This window comes from Erpetoichthys calabaricus, chromosome 15 (genome assembly GCF_900747795.2).
Source record: "Erpetoichthys calabaricus chromosome 15, fErpCal1.3, whole genome shotgun sequence".
In the NCBI taxonomy this organism is placed as follows: Eukaryota; Metazoa; Chordata; class Cladistia; order Polypteriformes; family Polypteridae; genus Erpetoichthys; species Erpetoichthys calabaricus.
Genome location: NC_041408.2, coordinates 84,019,331 through 84,035,690, shown reverse-complemented (window position 1 = coordinate 84,035,690; position 16,360 = coordinate 84,019,331). Strand labels below are relative to the sequence as shown.

General features: G+C 41.4%; 1 protein-coding gene across 4 annotated transcripts in view; it reads left to right on the top strand.

The window, feature by feature from the left end:
* Positions 1 to 16,360, top strand: part of adgrb3 (adhesion G protein-coupled receptor B3) — an 872,307-nt gene that overhangs the window by 616,445 nt on the left and 239,502 nt on the right. For all 4 annotated transcript variants that reach the window (XM_051919125.1, XM_051919127.1, XM_051919124.1 and 1 more), the window contains 2 exons: positions 10,548 to 10,674; positions 15,596 to 15,699. In XM_051919125.1, coding sequence (XP_051775085.1) covers positions 10,548 to 10,674; positions 15,596 to 15,699 — 231 coding nt within the window. The remainder of the gene's footprint in view (positions 1 to 10,547; positions 10,675 to 15,595; positions 15,700 to 16,360) is intronic.

Here is a 16,360-nt window from a genome sequence, read left to right as displayed (position 1 = left end):
TAGATAGATAGATAGATAGATAGAATACAGTTTATTTGTGTATAGCCCAAAATCACACAGGAAGTGCTGCAATGGGCTTTAACAGGCCCTGCCTCTTGACAGCCCCCCAGCCTCGACTCTCTAAGAAGACAAGGAAAAACTCCCAAAAAAAACCTAGTAGGGAAAAATGGAAGAAACCTTGGGAAAGGCAGTTCAGAGAGAGACTCCTTTCCAGGTAGGTTGGGCGTGCAGTGGGTGTCAAAAGAGAACGGGGGTCAATACAATTCAATACACAGAACAGAACAAATCCTCAATAAAAAATTAAAATTTTTTTTAGAAGTACGGAGCAGAATTTAAGAGTAGATGATATCACATAATAAGATTTGGATAATTTTAGACTCCTGGAGACCTCATCCATGAAGCTGCCTCCCCCATTTGGCCATTCCACGGCTGAAACAGTGTTGGGCCAGCCAATCCGATGAAAGGACCCCTCTTTCTCACAATTCCTGCGATCCTCCATCAGGGATGACTTTACCTTAGGCAGGCAAAACAACTTGTCAGGTGGGCCGTGGCACCAAGTGCCACATTTGAGTACTGAGAAGAGAAACAGAGTAGGTGAGGGTTAGTATCCAATTCTAACTATCATGTTACTTATGTTTTAGTGCTAATGACTAACAACAGAGATGCACCCCGCACAGTTAATCAGCAGCTCTAGTCAGGATATGCTAAATTGAAGTAGTGAGTCTTCAGCCGGGATTTAAAAGCTGAGACCGAAGGGGCATCTCTTATAGTAGCAGGCAGACCATTCCACAGTTTAGGGGCCCTGTAACTCAACCTCCCATTGTTAGTAGAGCAGGACGGTGACAGCAGTCTGTCGCTGAAGCTGCTCCTCTGTCTGGAGATGATCCTGTTCAGTGGATGCAGTGGATTCTCCATGATTGACAGGAGCCTGCTCAGCGCTCGTCGCTCTGCCACGGATGTCAAACTGTCCAGCTCCATGCCTACAATAGAGCCTGTCTTCCTCACCAGTTTGTCCAGGCGTGAGGCGTCCTTCTTCTTTATGCTGCCTTCCCAGCACACCACCGCGTAGAAGAGGGCGCTCGCCACAACCGTCTGATAGAACATCTGCAGCATCTTATTGCAGATGTTGAAGGACGCCAGCCTTCTAAGGAAGTATAGTTGGCTCTGTCCTTTCTTGCACAGAGCATCAGTATTGGCAGTCCAGTCTAATTTATCATCCAGCTGCACTCCCAGGTATTTATAGGTCTGCACCCTCTGCACACAGTCACTTCTGATGATCACGGGGTCCATGAGGGGCCTGGGCCTCCTAAAATCCACCACCAGCTCTTTGGTTTTTCTGGTGTTCAGGTGTAGGTGGTTTGAGTCGCACCATTTAATAAAGTCCTTGATGAGGTTCCTATACTCCTCTTCCTGCCCACTCCTGATGCAGCCCACGATAGCAGTGTCGTCAGCGAACTTTTGCACGTGGCAGGACTCCGAGTTATATTGGAAGTCCGATGTATATAGGCTGAACAGGACCAGAGAAAGTACAGTCCCCTGCGGAGCTCCTGTGTTGCTGACCACAATGTCAGACCTGCAGTTCCCGAGACGCACATACTGAGGTCTGTCTGTAAGATAGTCCACGATCCATGACACCGGGTGTGAATCTACTCCCATCTCTGTCAGCTTGTCCCTAAGGAGCAGTTACACTAACTAACTAATGGGTATGTTTTCTAATAAACAGCATGAAAAGATATGTAGTGAATACAAGAAAAAAATTAATTTTTATTAGATAGATAGATAGATAGATAGATTAGTTTTGCATAGGTGTATAAACTGTGTATCATAGGTGTGTTGTAAATTAATAAACACATCGCCCTCTTTATTAGTATGATTTGTGATGATGGCCTGTGATAATTGTAATATGTATACTAAATATTGCAGCCTACAGTATTAATTGTTGATCGCATTACTTTTGCTCTCTCAAACTGTTCGCTGGATTCTGCTCCTGCCAGTTTTTTTTTTTGATGGTTAAGTGATTGGCAGTCATTTAACCGGCAAAATAGGGCGACATTTTTTGCAGTGCATGATTAAATGTTGTATAACAATCAAATGTGCAAACTTCCAAACGGGTGAAACTTTTTCTAGGCACTGTGTATGCGGATACCATGGTTAGATCTTATAAGTCACTGCTTTTTTTTTTTCTCGATGTTTAATTGAATTTATTAAAAACATATAACATTCCATACAAACTAGTCAATTCAAATCAAGAAAGAGAGGAAGGCCAACAGCCTGAGGAAAACTACTGAGTGTAGCAAAGACAGAAAGGAGTCTTTTCCCCCAATATAAATCCATCCATCCATCCATTTTCCAACCCGCTGAATCCAAACACAGGGTCACGGGGGTCTGCTGGAGCCAATCCCAGCCAACACAGGGCACAAGGCAAGAACCAATCCCAGGCAGGGTGCCAACCCACCGCAGGACACACACAAACACACCCACACACCAAGCACACACCAGGGCCAATTTAGAATCGCCAATCCACCTAACCTGCATGTCTTTGGACTGTGGAAGGAAACCCACGCAGACACGGGGAGAACATGCAAACTCCACGCAGGGAGGACCTGGGAAGCGAACCCAGGTCCCCAGGTCTCCCAACTGCGAGGCAGCAGCACTACCCACTGCGCCACCGTGCCGCCCCCAATATAAATGATTCATCTAAAATATTATTGATTAGGTCCTGGCAGGTTTTAAAAAGATCCTCTAAGTGAGAATTTGATTTTTTTTCCAATTTCAGATAGAATATCATATCAGTTACCCACCGACTTAACAGAGGTGAGTTAGGATTCTTTCAGTTGAGTGAGACAAGTCTACGTGACAATAGTGAAGTAAAGGCGTTACCAGTTTGTTTGTCCTTCTCCACTTTAAGCCCACCTGGTAGCCCACCACACACAGTTGTTAATGGATCGGGGGGTGGGGTGGGGGGGTGGATTGTGACCCCAAGGCACTCTGAGAGGCATATAAAGATTTTGGTCCAGAGTGATGTTAATGTGGTGCAGGCCCAAAACATGTGGGCCAGTGAGGCTGGAGCTCGATTGCAACGTTCGCAGGTTGGCTCTTGCCCTGGAAACATTTTAGACAATTTTATTTTATTTTAATTTATTGTAACATTTTATTAGAATCAAACAACATTCCATACTAGCAAATCAAGTTTAACAAAACCAGGTTCGAAACGAATCAACCGTCACCCATGAGAAAGACAGCTAGGCCAGCAGAGTAAAACTTTAACAATAGTAAAAATATGTAAATAAATAAATGAATAAAAATAAATAGAATAAAAAAGAGGGGAGAGAATCCTCAATTTAAAGGTTTATTCTAACATTTTATTCATCAGATCCTGCCAGGTTCTAAAAAAGTTTTGCACAGATCCTCTAAGTGAGAATTTGACTTTTTCCGATTTCAAATAGTTTATAACATCGGTTACCTACTGACTTAACAGAGGTGGGCAAGGATTCTTCCAGTTGAGCGAGACAAGTCTACGTGCCAATAGTGAAGTAAAGGCGTTACCAGTTTGTTTGTCCTTCTCCACTTTAAGCCCACCTGTTAGCCCACCACACACGGCTGTTAATGGATCAGGGGGGGATTGTGACCCCAAGGCTCTCTGATAGGCATTTAATGATTTTGGTCCAGAATGATGTTAATGTCCAGGTGCTCCGGTTTCCTCCCACAGTCCAAAGACATGCAGGTTAGGTGCATTGACAATTCTAAATTGTCATTGGTGTGTGTGTGTGTGTGTGTGTGAGCACGCACCCTGCGGTGGGCTGGCACCCTGCCCAGGGTTTGTTTCCTTCCTTGCGCCCTGTGTTGGCTGGGATTGGCTCCAGCAGACCTTCCGTGACCCTGTAGTTAGGATATAGAGGGTCGGATAATGGATGGATGGATGATGTTAATGTGGTGCAGGCCCAAAACATGTGGCCCAGTGATGCTGGAGCTCGATTGCAACGTTCGCAGGTTAGAAACATTTTAGACAATTTTATTTTATTGTAACATTTGATTAATTTTAATAGAATCAAACAACATTCCATACAAGCAAGACAAGTTTAACAAAACCAGGTTCGAAACGAATCAACCTCCACCCATGAGAAAGACAGCTAGGCCAGCAGAGTAAAACTTTAACAATAGTAAAAATATGTAAATAAATAAATGAATAAAAATAAATAGAATAAAAAAAGGGGAGAGAATCCGCTTCCTCAATTTAAAGGCTTATTCTAACATGGTATTGATCAGATCCTGCCAGGTTCTAAAAAAGTTTTGCACAGATCCTCTAAGTGAGAATTTGACTTTTTCCGATTTCAAAAAGTGTATAACATCAGTTACCCACTGACTTAACAGAGGTGGGCAAGGATTCTTCCCGTTGAGCGTTACAAGTCTATGTGCTAATAGTGAGGTAAAGGCAATTCCTGTTTGTTTGTCCTTCTCCACTGTAAGCCCCTCAGGTAGCCCACCACACACAGCTGTTAATGGGTTAGGAGGGATTGTGACCCCAAGGCTGTCTGAAAGGCATTTAAAGATTTTTGTCCAGAGTGATGTTAATGTGGTGCAGGCCTCCAGTGAGGCTGGAGCTCGATTGCAATGTTCACAGGTTGGATCTTGCCCTGGAAACATTTTGGACAATTTTATTTTATTTTAATTTATTGTAACATTTTATTAGAATCAAACAACATTCCATACAAGCAAATCGAGTTTAACAAAACCAGGTTTGAAACTAATCAACCCTCACCCATGAGAAAGAGAGCTAGGCCAGCAGAGTAAAACTTTAACAACTAGCCAACCCGCGGCGTAGCATACGCCGCATAATCACGCTGCTTGTTGAATGATTTTTAAGCACAGGGAAAGAAATGAACATTTGAAGAAATCCATAGTTCAGAACGCCCTGCCTGCTCATGTGCTCCACCCAACTCGTCACCTGAGTCGTTTTCGTCTGTGTACAGTCCACATGCACGTCTGAGCCACTTTGACTTTTCAGTGAGGTTTGTTGAGTCAATTTAAGCAAAAGGCTCCACACCTGGTGGTGCCCTTCTGTCAATTCCTTTAAGTTTCAGCTTTGCAACCATACTCCCCCCGGAACCCAAAGACTTTGGTTACCCGGTTGGTTGCCCGGTGGGTCATGGGAATGACGCCGCCGGATCGCCAGTCGGCATCGTTTATGGTCGGAACTACGACGGTATGTGACCGTCTTCGAACCTCCGACTTTTGTTCTTGATTAATGAAAACATTCTTGGCAAATGCTTTCGCGCTCGCTCGAATTGTTTGTGCACATGGCTGTGTCGTGCGTGTGCCATGGTTGGCTGCTTAGTGAATTGTTGGTGGGTGGGGCTCTGTGAGTTGGCGGGCGTGGCTCTGTCTTGCATGCGTCTTGCTTGCCATGGACTTAGTGAATTCTTAGAGTTGCTGGGCGTGGCTCTGTGTTGTCGGCGGGCGTGGCTCTGTGCGTATCCCATGGTTGTCTTGCCTGTTCTGTCGGCTTAGTGAATTATATATATAGATAGTAAAAATATGTAAATAAATAATGAATAAAAATAAACACAATAAAAAAACAGGGGAGAGAATCTGCTTCCTCAATTTAAAGGTTTATTCTAACATGTTATTGATCAGATTCTGCCAGGTGTTAAAAGGTTTTGCACAGATCCTCTAAGTGAGTATTTAATTTTTATCAATTTCAAGTTGTATATAACATCGGTTACCCACTGACTTAACAGAGGTGAGTTAGGATTCTTCCAGTTGAGTGAGAGAAGTCTACATGGTAATAGTGAGGTAAAGGTGATTCCAGTTTGTTTGTCCTTCTCCACTTTAAGCCCACCTGGTAGCCCACCACACACAGCTGTTAATGGATCTGGGGGGATTGTGACCCCAAGGCTCTCTGATAGGCATTTAAAGATTTTGGTCCAGAATGATGTTAATGTCTAGGTGCTCCGGTTTCCTCCTACAGTCCAGAGACTTGCAGGTTAGGTGCATTGGCAGCCCCTCTGGTAGCCCACCACACACAGCCGTTAATGCATTAGGAGGGATTGTGACACCAATGTCCAGAATGGTCCAGAACGTTGTTAATTTGGTGCACGTCCAAAACATGAGGCAAGAGCTCGATTGCAACATTCGCAGGTTGGATCTCGCCCCTGGAAACATTTTGGACAATTTTAAATGAGACAGATGTGCTCAATATATCATTTTAAGTTGAATAATTGTATGCTTTGCACAAATGGAGCTCCGTTTCTGACATGTTGAGTAAGAAATCCTTTTCCCCACTGTGCTCTAGGATCTTTAAAAGGAAGGGACTTTAAAAAGTTTTTATATATTACAGAAATGCTGTCTGAGTCCCCCAGACTGATCGATATCTCTTCTGGAATAGAAATCGGTGGGAGGTGTGGAAAATTGGGCAGATTTCGTTTAGCAAAGTTTCGAATTTGGAGATAGTGGAAAAATTGTGTTGATGGGAGATGGCTTTTCAACCGGTGTGTCGCAGCGCAGTGGTGTGCTGTGAGGTACACCCAGGTGTGCCATGGAAATAATAGTGTAATGGCCCCCCTGGGTCCCAACCTGAAAGGAACAAGCTCTTCAGGTGGTCGAGGTCTGCCCAAGGAGGATGGGATTACCTGGAGAAGATGGCATAAAAGTAACTCTGATTATCAGCGTTTTGGAGACAGTTTTCCTCTGCAGCTGCCTGGGTGTATGGTCTCACAGAGCAACTCTCACAAAGCCTGTGAAGAGTGGGCATATGAGTTGCCCCAGACCCTCAGGGGTCGTCGGAGTGGGGCAGAGAAGAGCAGGTGAAAGAGATGAAAGAGCTGGGAGTCACACCCAAAGTGCTCACCAAGTGCTGTGTCTGCGAGCGCCAGCATCGGAGTTGCTTTTTCTTTTTTTTACCAACTTCTCCAGTAGTGCTGCCCCTTCGGACAGCTGGGCACATTTATGAGATTTAATGTTTGTGTGGTTAGTAGAATAGTGCTGTGTCCCTTGGGATGTGCAGCCACAGGATGCCACGATGCTAGAAGTGAATGAAACAGCCACCCAGTTATTGAATTTGTGAAGCCACTCATTCCAATGCAAAGTACTGGAGACAGTAACCACAAAGTCAGGTGGCAGCTTTACACGAGACATCAATTCAGTAACTGGGCACAGTCACTCACACACCCACACACAGAGTCACTCATGGATAGTGGAAGAAAATGCCCCGAAGTGAACTCTTTATAAGCACTGGGAGAACATGCAAAAAGTGTGCCCTGAAGGTGCCCAACGCGTAACTCAGTTGAGGTCCTGCCAGGTGCTCCGTGTGGCAATGCCAATCCACTCTTTAGATTACAGTTTGATTTGTCAGTCCTTTTAGCATTGCTAAACTGTACAAACCTTTGCTCCGGGGTAAAGTTCACATCCAGCTTTCTGTGCTGTAAATAATTTCATTTCAAAGTCTGGTGCGGAGTTGAAACAACAGTTTGTTTCACATTTACTCAGACTTCCATTCTGAGAAATTACATTGATTTATTTGGTTGACAGCTTTATCCAAGGCAATTTACAACATGTATAATACAATTGGGGTGGCACAGTGGTAGAGTTGCTGCCTCGCAGTTAGGAGACCTGGGTTCGCTTCCCGGGTCCTCCCTGCGTGAAGTTTGCATGTTCTCCCCGTGTCTGCGTGGGTTTCCTCCCACAGTCCAAAGACATGCAGGTTAGGTGCATTGGCGATCGTAAATTGTCCCTAGTGGGTGTGTGTGCCCTGTGTTGGGCTGGCGCCCTGCCCAGGCATTTATTCTTGCCTTGCGCCCTGTGTTGGCAGGGATTGGCTCCAGCAGACCCCCGTGACCCTGCATTAAGATTTAGTGGGTTGGACAATGGATGGATGGAAGGATAATACAATTGGTTCCATTTCTTTTTGGTTTTTCCAATTGCACTGAAAAAAAACAACACTTAATGTTTTCAATCTGAACCAATATAATTCTTTTTAGCTTATTGATCCCACAATTTTTAAGTTGAGGCAAATCATTTAGAGTGATTGGGTGCAATTCACTTGTTTTATACTAAATCTATTTTTTAAGTTGTTCTTCTTTTTTGGCAGTTGGAAAGCCAGCACGCTGGAAAGAATATACAAACGGCCCCTCAAATACAGCACATGAACTAACTAAAATATTAAGTTAACTGAAATAGGATTTCTACATTTATTCCCTCCACCATAACTTACTTTGGTAGAAACCAATTTTTTTCACTTTGATTGAGATCTGAAACCAAATATTTCAAGCTACAACACTAAATGACTCATCTTAAGTTGCTTGAAAGAGAAAATTTACGTTGAATGAACAACATCTTATTATACTTTTATCCATCCATCCATTATCCAACCCGCTATATCCTAACTACAGGGTCACGGGGGTCTGCTGGTGCCAATCCCAGCCAACACTGGGCGCAAGGCAGGAAGCAAACCCTGGGCAGGGCGCCAGCCCACCGCAGTATTATACTTTTATATATATAAAATGTATATATATTTATCCATCCATCCATTTTCCAACCCGCTGAATCCGAACACAGGGTCACGGGGGTCTGCTGGAGCCAATCCCAGCCAACACAGGGCACAAGGCAGGGAACCAATCCCGGGCAGGGTACCAACCCACCGCAGTACTTTTATATATATAAAATTTATATATATTTATCCATCCATCCATTTTCCAACCCACTGAATCCGAACACAGGGTCACGGGGGTCTGCTGGAGCCAATCCCAGCCAACACAGGGCACAAGGCAGGGAACCAATCCCGGGCAGGGTACCAACCCACCACAGTACTTTTATATATATAAAATTTATATATATTTATCCATCCATCCATTTTCCAACCCACTGAATCCGAACACAGGGTCACGGGGGTCTGCTGGAGCCAATCCCAGCCAACACAGGGCACAAGGCAGGGAACCAATCCCGGGCAGGGTGCCAACCCACCGCAGGACACACACAAACACACCCACACACCAAGCACACACTAGGGCCAATTTAGAATCGCCAATCCACCTAACCTGCATGTCTTTGGACTGTGGGAGGAAACCGGAGCGCCCGGAGGAAACCCACGCAGACACGGGGAGAACATGCAAACTCCACGCAGGGAGGACCCGGGAAGCGAACCCAGGTCCCCAGATCTCCCAACTGCGAGGCAGCAGCGCTACCCACTGCGCCGCCCCCTATATATATTTATATATATATATATATTATTTATATAAAATTATACTTTTTTCAGTATGGAGCACAAGCAGGTTCAGTGACTTGAACCCACAACCTCAGGGTTTGAAGTCCAAAGCCTTAACCACTACACCATCCTGACTGCCTAAATTAAGGATATTAATCCCGAATTACATCGAATTTCGGATTTGCCGAGTAGAAAAGCCGCCGTAATTGAATATATACTACTGCTATCTGTGTGTCTTATATGCATCTCAGAAAATTATAATCCCGTATTAAAATGTGAATGATACAAGGTAGGGATTATGCACGCAGCAGCTCAGACATCATTTCTCTGCGGGATCGAAGTAAAGAGACAGAGAGAGAGAAAGTGTTAGAGAAGAAACGTCTCTTTTTTTCCTCTTTCATATTGCTTTTACTAGAGGAAGAAAAAAAAATGCTGGGCTGCTACCATCCTCTGAGCAGAGGTGGGGTGGTCTGCCGTCACGTTTCCCCCATGCACTGTGTATTAAAAGAGGCAGGACCAGACTATAATGATGTAAAGAATAGGTACAATGCTATTATGATGCCAAGTGTCGGGGAAGACAAATTTCTGTCTTGAACGCGTCGTGCTACTGAATCCCCCCCCCGCCAACCCCCCCCCCCCCCTCCCCCTCGACCACCACCACCACCACCACTTCGTCTGTGTTTAATTTTCAAGAAAAAAAAAAAAAAACGAATAGTGTATCAAACTGATGCTCCCCGTTTCCAGGGTGAATTTTTCCCCGAGGAAACATCCAAAGGCTGCTAATTAGAATCGCTACAGGGGGAAAATTACCGTCCAAAAACAAAACAGAAAATATATATATATTAATGACAACAATTGCGCAACACATCTAATACACAGAAGAATTGCCGCCATCTGGTATAACTGAAACTCTTTCTTTCTTTCTTTCTTTCTTTCTTTCTTTCTTTCTTTCTTTCTTTCTTTCTTTCTTTCCTCTCTCTCTCTGTCGCGTGCGCCTTTTAGCCCGTTTTTAAACGCCCTGTTGTTATTTCAGGAAACGGGTAGGTGTTGCTATGAGAACGCTGTATGGAGGAATTTAATCAATCAGAACCACCGGCGCTGGACAGCTCCTTCCTGCATCTGCGAGATGCTGCTGTTTTTGCATTCAAATCTCCGGGTTACAAATTGCGTGCTCCGTTATCTGTAAAGCAAAGTCAGAAAAGGTGACGCTCGGTACCATCCTTTGGATTGGATTCTCACATTTTTTTTTTTTTTTTTTTTTGCTAGCTGTTGCTAACTCCTCTCATTTCGGGTCGCGCTGTCGGAAAGGGGTGGGCGAAATTAATGTGTTTTTGCCTTCTCGTTGCAGAAACGATTCTTGGGGAGCTTGGACTACCAAGGGATGCAAAACTGTGCTTACCGATGCATCCCATACGAAATGCTTATGTGATCGTGTGTCTACCTTCGCCATTTTGGCTCAGCAACCAAGAGAAATAGTAAGTAAAGGGGAGGGGGGTGGTGGGGGGGTTTGGGAAGAGGGGGCTTGCGTGGTGGTTGTGGTGGTGGGGGTGAAGGATGGTGGTGGTGGGGGGGTATTGTGATATTAAAGAGATAAGCTGCCCTCGTTGATGTTCGCCAGTGTATCTGTAAATAAATGCATAAGGTAGGATTCGGGAATGCAGCATTTACAGAATTGGTACTCCGCAGGGAAGTCTCGGAGCGCTAGTGTGTGCGTGCGTGCGTGCGTGCGTGTGTCGGTTTGATAAGTTGGAATCGGAATGTATGTTTTATTTTTTACATTACAGACTTTAATCCAGTTAATCTGTATATTTAATGACACCCTTTAATCGTGTGCTGTTTGCGTGCGTCTCTGTTTTTTTCCTCCTCTCTGCTCCTGACAGACGTCAGAAAGAAGCGAAAAGCAAACCGATTTCTGAGACGTGATGCTGGCTAATTGTGTTATGTCTTGGCTGTCCTGGAAAAGTGCAGATATCAGGGATCCAGCTGAGAGCCTGGATGGTTGAGATTTGTAACTATCGGCGTATCTCTGTTCATATTTGATTGCATACAAAGGGCCAAGCAGGTCTTTTGCATAAAACATAAAAGGAAAAAAAAAAAAGGCCGTGTCATGCATGCGATTGAACATCAATTAAATGGCAAGGGCATGAGAGAGATCGGCTACCGGGCATCAGCGGGGCAGCAACCCAGCCGCACTCCTATACAGACGTGCGGCTCCATTTGACGGATCTGTTCGGTTGGTTGTTTTATTTGGATGATCTGTACATTTGGGACTTGTGTGCCTCCTGCATTCACGTACCATGATGTGAATTCAGATTGATTCAGACTGCCCTCGTCTGTATGTGCGTGCTAGGAAATGTGTCCACGATTTTTACTCGTTAGAAGAAATGCTTTAAAATGATTACATTTTTAAAATCAATTACCCGAGCCCTTTCAAACCTTTCACCTTCAACAATTAATTGTGGTAGTTCTTTTATCATTTGCCTTCATCTAAATGGGAAGAGAGAAGGGGGGGATATTGAATAGTTAGAACGAAACCTGCTTGTAAATACTGTATATGAAGCTGTCTTTTCATTTGTCATAAATGATGTGGCTTTTCTGTTTGGGAAATACAGCATGGAGATCTTATGTAAGCGCCTTTTATTACTGTGAAGATTCAACATTCTCTTTAGTAGATGTCATTTGGAGTAAATGGCTAATGAAATCACTCATCGGAATGCACACATTGGATTGGTCCATAAACTCCATCTGGAGGTTTTCATGGCAGACATAGGTTGGGGTATCCAGGTTTTGTTTTTCTCTTTAAATACATGTGGAACTTACAAATACAGTTTAAAGGCACATATACTAGCCCACTGGCTAATACGTAAAAGCTAAACTCGAAAGTAAATGTATTCTTCTAGATAGGAAAACCTGTGTGAGCTGGAGGCAGAACTTCATGAATATACACTTTATTATAAACTTCTCGACAAAATTGACAAATTAGGTTTGTTATTTTCTACTGACGTGTTTAAGAAGGCAAAATACATTCTAGATTTTCATGTTTACCTGACATGATATGTTAGATTTTGGTTATAACAACAACAATAATAGTAGTAATAATAATTATTATTCACCATCATCATCATATACAGAGTAAATAAATTGATCTACGACTACTACTAATATTACTAATAATAGTAACTTTAAAAGCTGAATGTACTGCTGCTTAAAAAAATCTCAATTTAAATTACTGAAGTAACTTAAAGTAAACATTATTGATATTTAAATGTATGATTATCCTTTTATTCATTATTGTAATGATACAGTAATGTCATTATTGTATTCTATTTATCTGATGTATTATAACAATACTAAAACATATATGCAAGTTTATCTTCAGTCATTTGACAATTATTTTACATAGCATCATTAACAGAGTGCACAATTACTTTCCAAAACAGATAAGATTATTATAGAAGACTTACACACTTTAATGCAATTCAGTTTTAACCTACCTAAATATATAATGAAGAGAGGGAGAGCATGTATATCTGATGTCTATGATAGATAGATAGATAGATAGATAGATAGATAGATAGATAGATAGATAGATAGATAGATAGATAGATAGATAGATAGATAGATAGATAGATAGATAGGAACTGAAAGGCACTATATAATAGATAGATAGATGTGAAAGGCACTATAGATAGATAGATAGATAGATAGATAGATAGATAGATAGATAGATAGATAGATAGGAACTGAAAGGCACTATATAATAGATAGATAGATGTGAAAGGCACTATATAATAGATAGATAGATAGATAGATAGATAGATAGATAGATAGATAGATAGATAGATAGATAGATAGATAGATAGATAGATAGATAGAAAAAATGTAAAAGGCAAGACACTATCTATCAACAACAATAACATTTATTTCTATAGCACATTTTCATACAAATAATGTAGCTCAAAGTGCTTAAAATCATGAAGAAAGAAAAAAGACAAAATAAGAATTAAAATAAGAGAGCACTAATTAACATAGAATAAAATTAAGGTCCGATGGCCAGGGAGGACAGAAAAAACAAAAAAACTCCAGACAGCTGAAGAAAAAATAAAATCTGCAGGGGTTCCGAGGCCACGAGACCACCCAGCCCCCTCTAAATGACCTCAATCAGTCCTCATGGTATTCAGGGTTTTCATGGAAGAACTTGATGATAGATAGATAGATAGATAGATAGATAGATAGATAGATAGATAGATAGATAGATAGATAGATAGATAGATAGATAGATAGATAGATAGATAGATAGATAGATAGATAAAAGGTGCTGAAAGGGATAATAAATGACACACATTCTTAAAGACACTATATTAAAAACACAGACACATATATGAAATAAGGTATACAAAATCGAGTAAAAGGCATAAGAGAGTATATATAAAAGGTGCTATAAAGCAGATAGTATGTGAGTGCACACTGAGGCACTAAACTTTAAATAATGTTGATGGCTCTGTCCCCACCGCTGACTTACTGTGCCTGAGTGGTATTATTTATTTAAATATATGTAATTCATGCTGATGTTGTTTAACTTTCTAAACTCAAAAAGGTGCAGTATACAAGATAGACAGATAGATAGATATGAAAGGAACTTTATAATAGATAGATAGATAGATAGATAGATAGATAGATAGATAGATAGATAGATAGATAGATAGATAGATATGAAAGGCGCTATATAATAGATAGACAGATAGATATGAAAGGCGCTATATAATAGATAGATAGATATGAAAGGTGCTATATAATAGATAGATAGATAGATAGATAGATAGATAGATAGATAGATAGATAGATAGATAGATAGATATGAAAGGTGCTATATAATAGATAGATAGATAGATAGATAGATAGATAGATAGATAGATAGATAGATAGATAGATATGAAAGGAACTATATAATAGATAGATAGATAGATAGATAGATAGATAGATAGATAGATAGATAGATAGATAGATAGATAGATAGATAGATAGATAGATAGATATGAAAGGAACTATATGATAGATAGATAGATAGATAGATAGATAGATAGATAGATATGAAAGGTGCTATATGATAGATAGATATGAAAGGTGCTATATAATAGATAGATAGATAGATAGATAGATAGATAGATAGATAGATAGATAGATAGATAGATAGATAGATAGATATGAAAGGTGCTATATAATAAATAGATATGAAAGGTGCTATATAATAGATAGATAGATAGATAGATAGATAGATAGATAGATAGATAGATAGATAGATATGAAAGGCGCTATATAATAGATAGATAGATAGATAGATAGATAGATAGATAGATAGATAGATAGATAGATAGATAGATAGATATGAAAGGCGCTATATAATAGATAGATAGATAGATAGATAGATAGATAGATAGATAGATAGATAGATAGATAGATAGATAGATAGATAGATAGATATGAAAGGCGCTATAGATAGATAGATAGATAGATAGATTGATTTGTGGCAGTTCTCTACATTTGGATTGTTTAAGTGGCTATAAATGGTTAATTATAAAAAAATGCCACAGAATACATTAGCTATTAATTTTTCGTATTCATATTCCATAACTTTCCACAGTGTAAAATCTTCCAATTTTTTATCAGCGATATGGAGAACTTTAAAATTCTGTCGTTTCTAATTTAAATGGATATTTTTTCCTTTCCTGAATGAATGCATTGCCGTACTTTTTATTGGACGTTGTTTTCCGAGTTCTGTGTAAAGCGTTTAAACCCCCAATGTGGCCCGCTAAAAGCGCTCTGAAGGAGTCCAGTGCCCCTACTGGTGACGCCAACTGCTCACGGTGGTCCTCTTCCCGGGCTGACACAGGGTGCCGCGTATTTAATATTTCGGGGGTCTTGATTGATACACCAAAGCCTGTGCCACATTAAAAGACGCGACTTTACTCGACTAATTTATTTAGACCTGCTTGTGATTGTCAGACTCTGCACGCCGTCCATCTTTGTTATAATTTGCTGTGCACCAGCAGCTCTCTGACTTTGTTTAAAGCTTTGTGTCTTTTAATGCTTACGTGTCAAATTTGATTGTTAATGTTGGAATTACTGTATATATTCTTAGAAGAATATAAAGAATCTTCAGCCCCATGGACAAGTTCTTTTTTGGTATTCTGGCTGTGCGCTCAGGGCTGAGCGAGTGTGATTTGTATGTTTCAGTTTTACTTTGAGCCATGCTGTGAACTGCCATTCCATCTTGAGTTGATGCGTCCCTTGTAGACAAAGTTTCAAGAGTGCCATCTCATGTCATGTTCTTTGATGTTGACTCAGTTACTTTATAGTAAATGCTGATTTTATTTATTTGTTTATTTTTTTTTGCAGACCATGGAATACTCAGGCGTCCCTTCGCTGACGTTAATCGTGGGCTGTGGCCTGTCCTGCCTGGCCTTGATCACCCTCGCTGTGGTCTATGCAGTGCTATGGAGGTTAGTAGAGCAAATCTTGAGTCTGTCTCTTTGATGTTTGTCCTGTGCTACACTGTAGGGCAGCTCATTCAAAGTAAATACATAAATAAATAACTCTTTAATGATATATTTATTATGTTGGTAGAGTAGCAGCACAGGGTTTATTACGTCTGGCACACAGCTCAAGCGCCCTGGGTTCAGATCTTGGCTGCTGCTGGTGCCATGCCATGTCCGCATGTGCCTCTGTCCTCCCAAAAACACGAGTGCCATCTTAGTTTTCACTGTCATTATGGGTTATTGAGTGCAGACCTATGAGCGCCCAAGGATTCCAGCAGAGAACTACAAACCAGTTAATGCCCCGTTTAACAACAGTGCCCAAAAGATGAAAAGAAAAGCCCATGTCATATGTGAAAAAATAAAAGGCGGAGTGGCGGCCCTGAGGCTAAGGATCCGCACTGGCATCTGGAATGTTGCCGGTTCAAATCCCCCAGAAGGGATCCTACTCCGTTGGGCCCTTGAGTAAGACCCTTAACCTGAAAACTGCTCCAGGGGCGTGCATGCTGTACAATGGCTGACCCTGCACTGCACTCTGACTTTCAAACGTTCATGCAAAAACACAAACTTCTCCTCAGAAATTAATTAAAATTATATCAGGATAAGTTAAAGTATGCAGAAAGTGAAG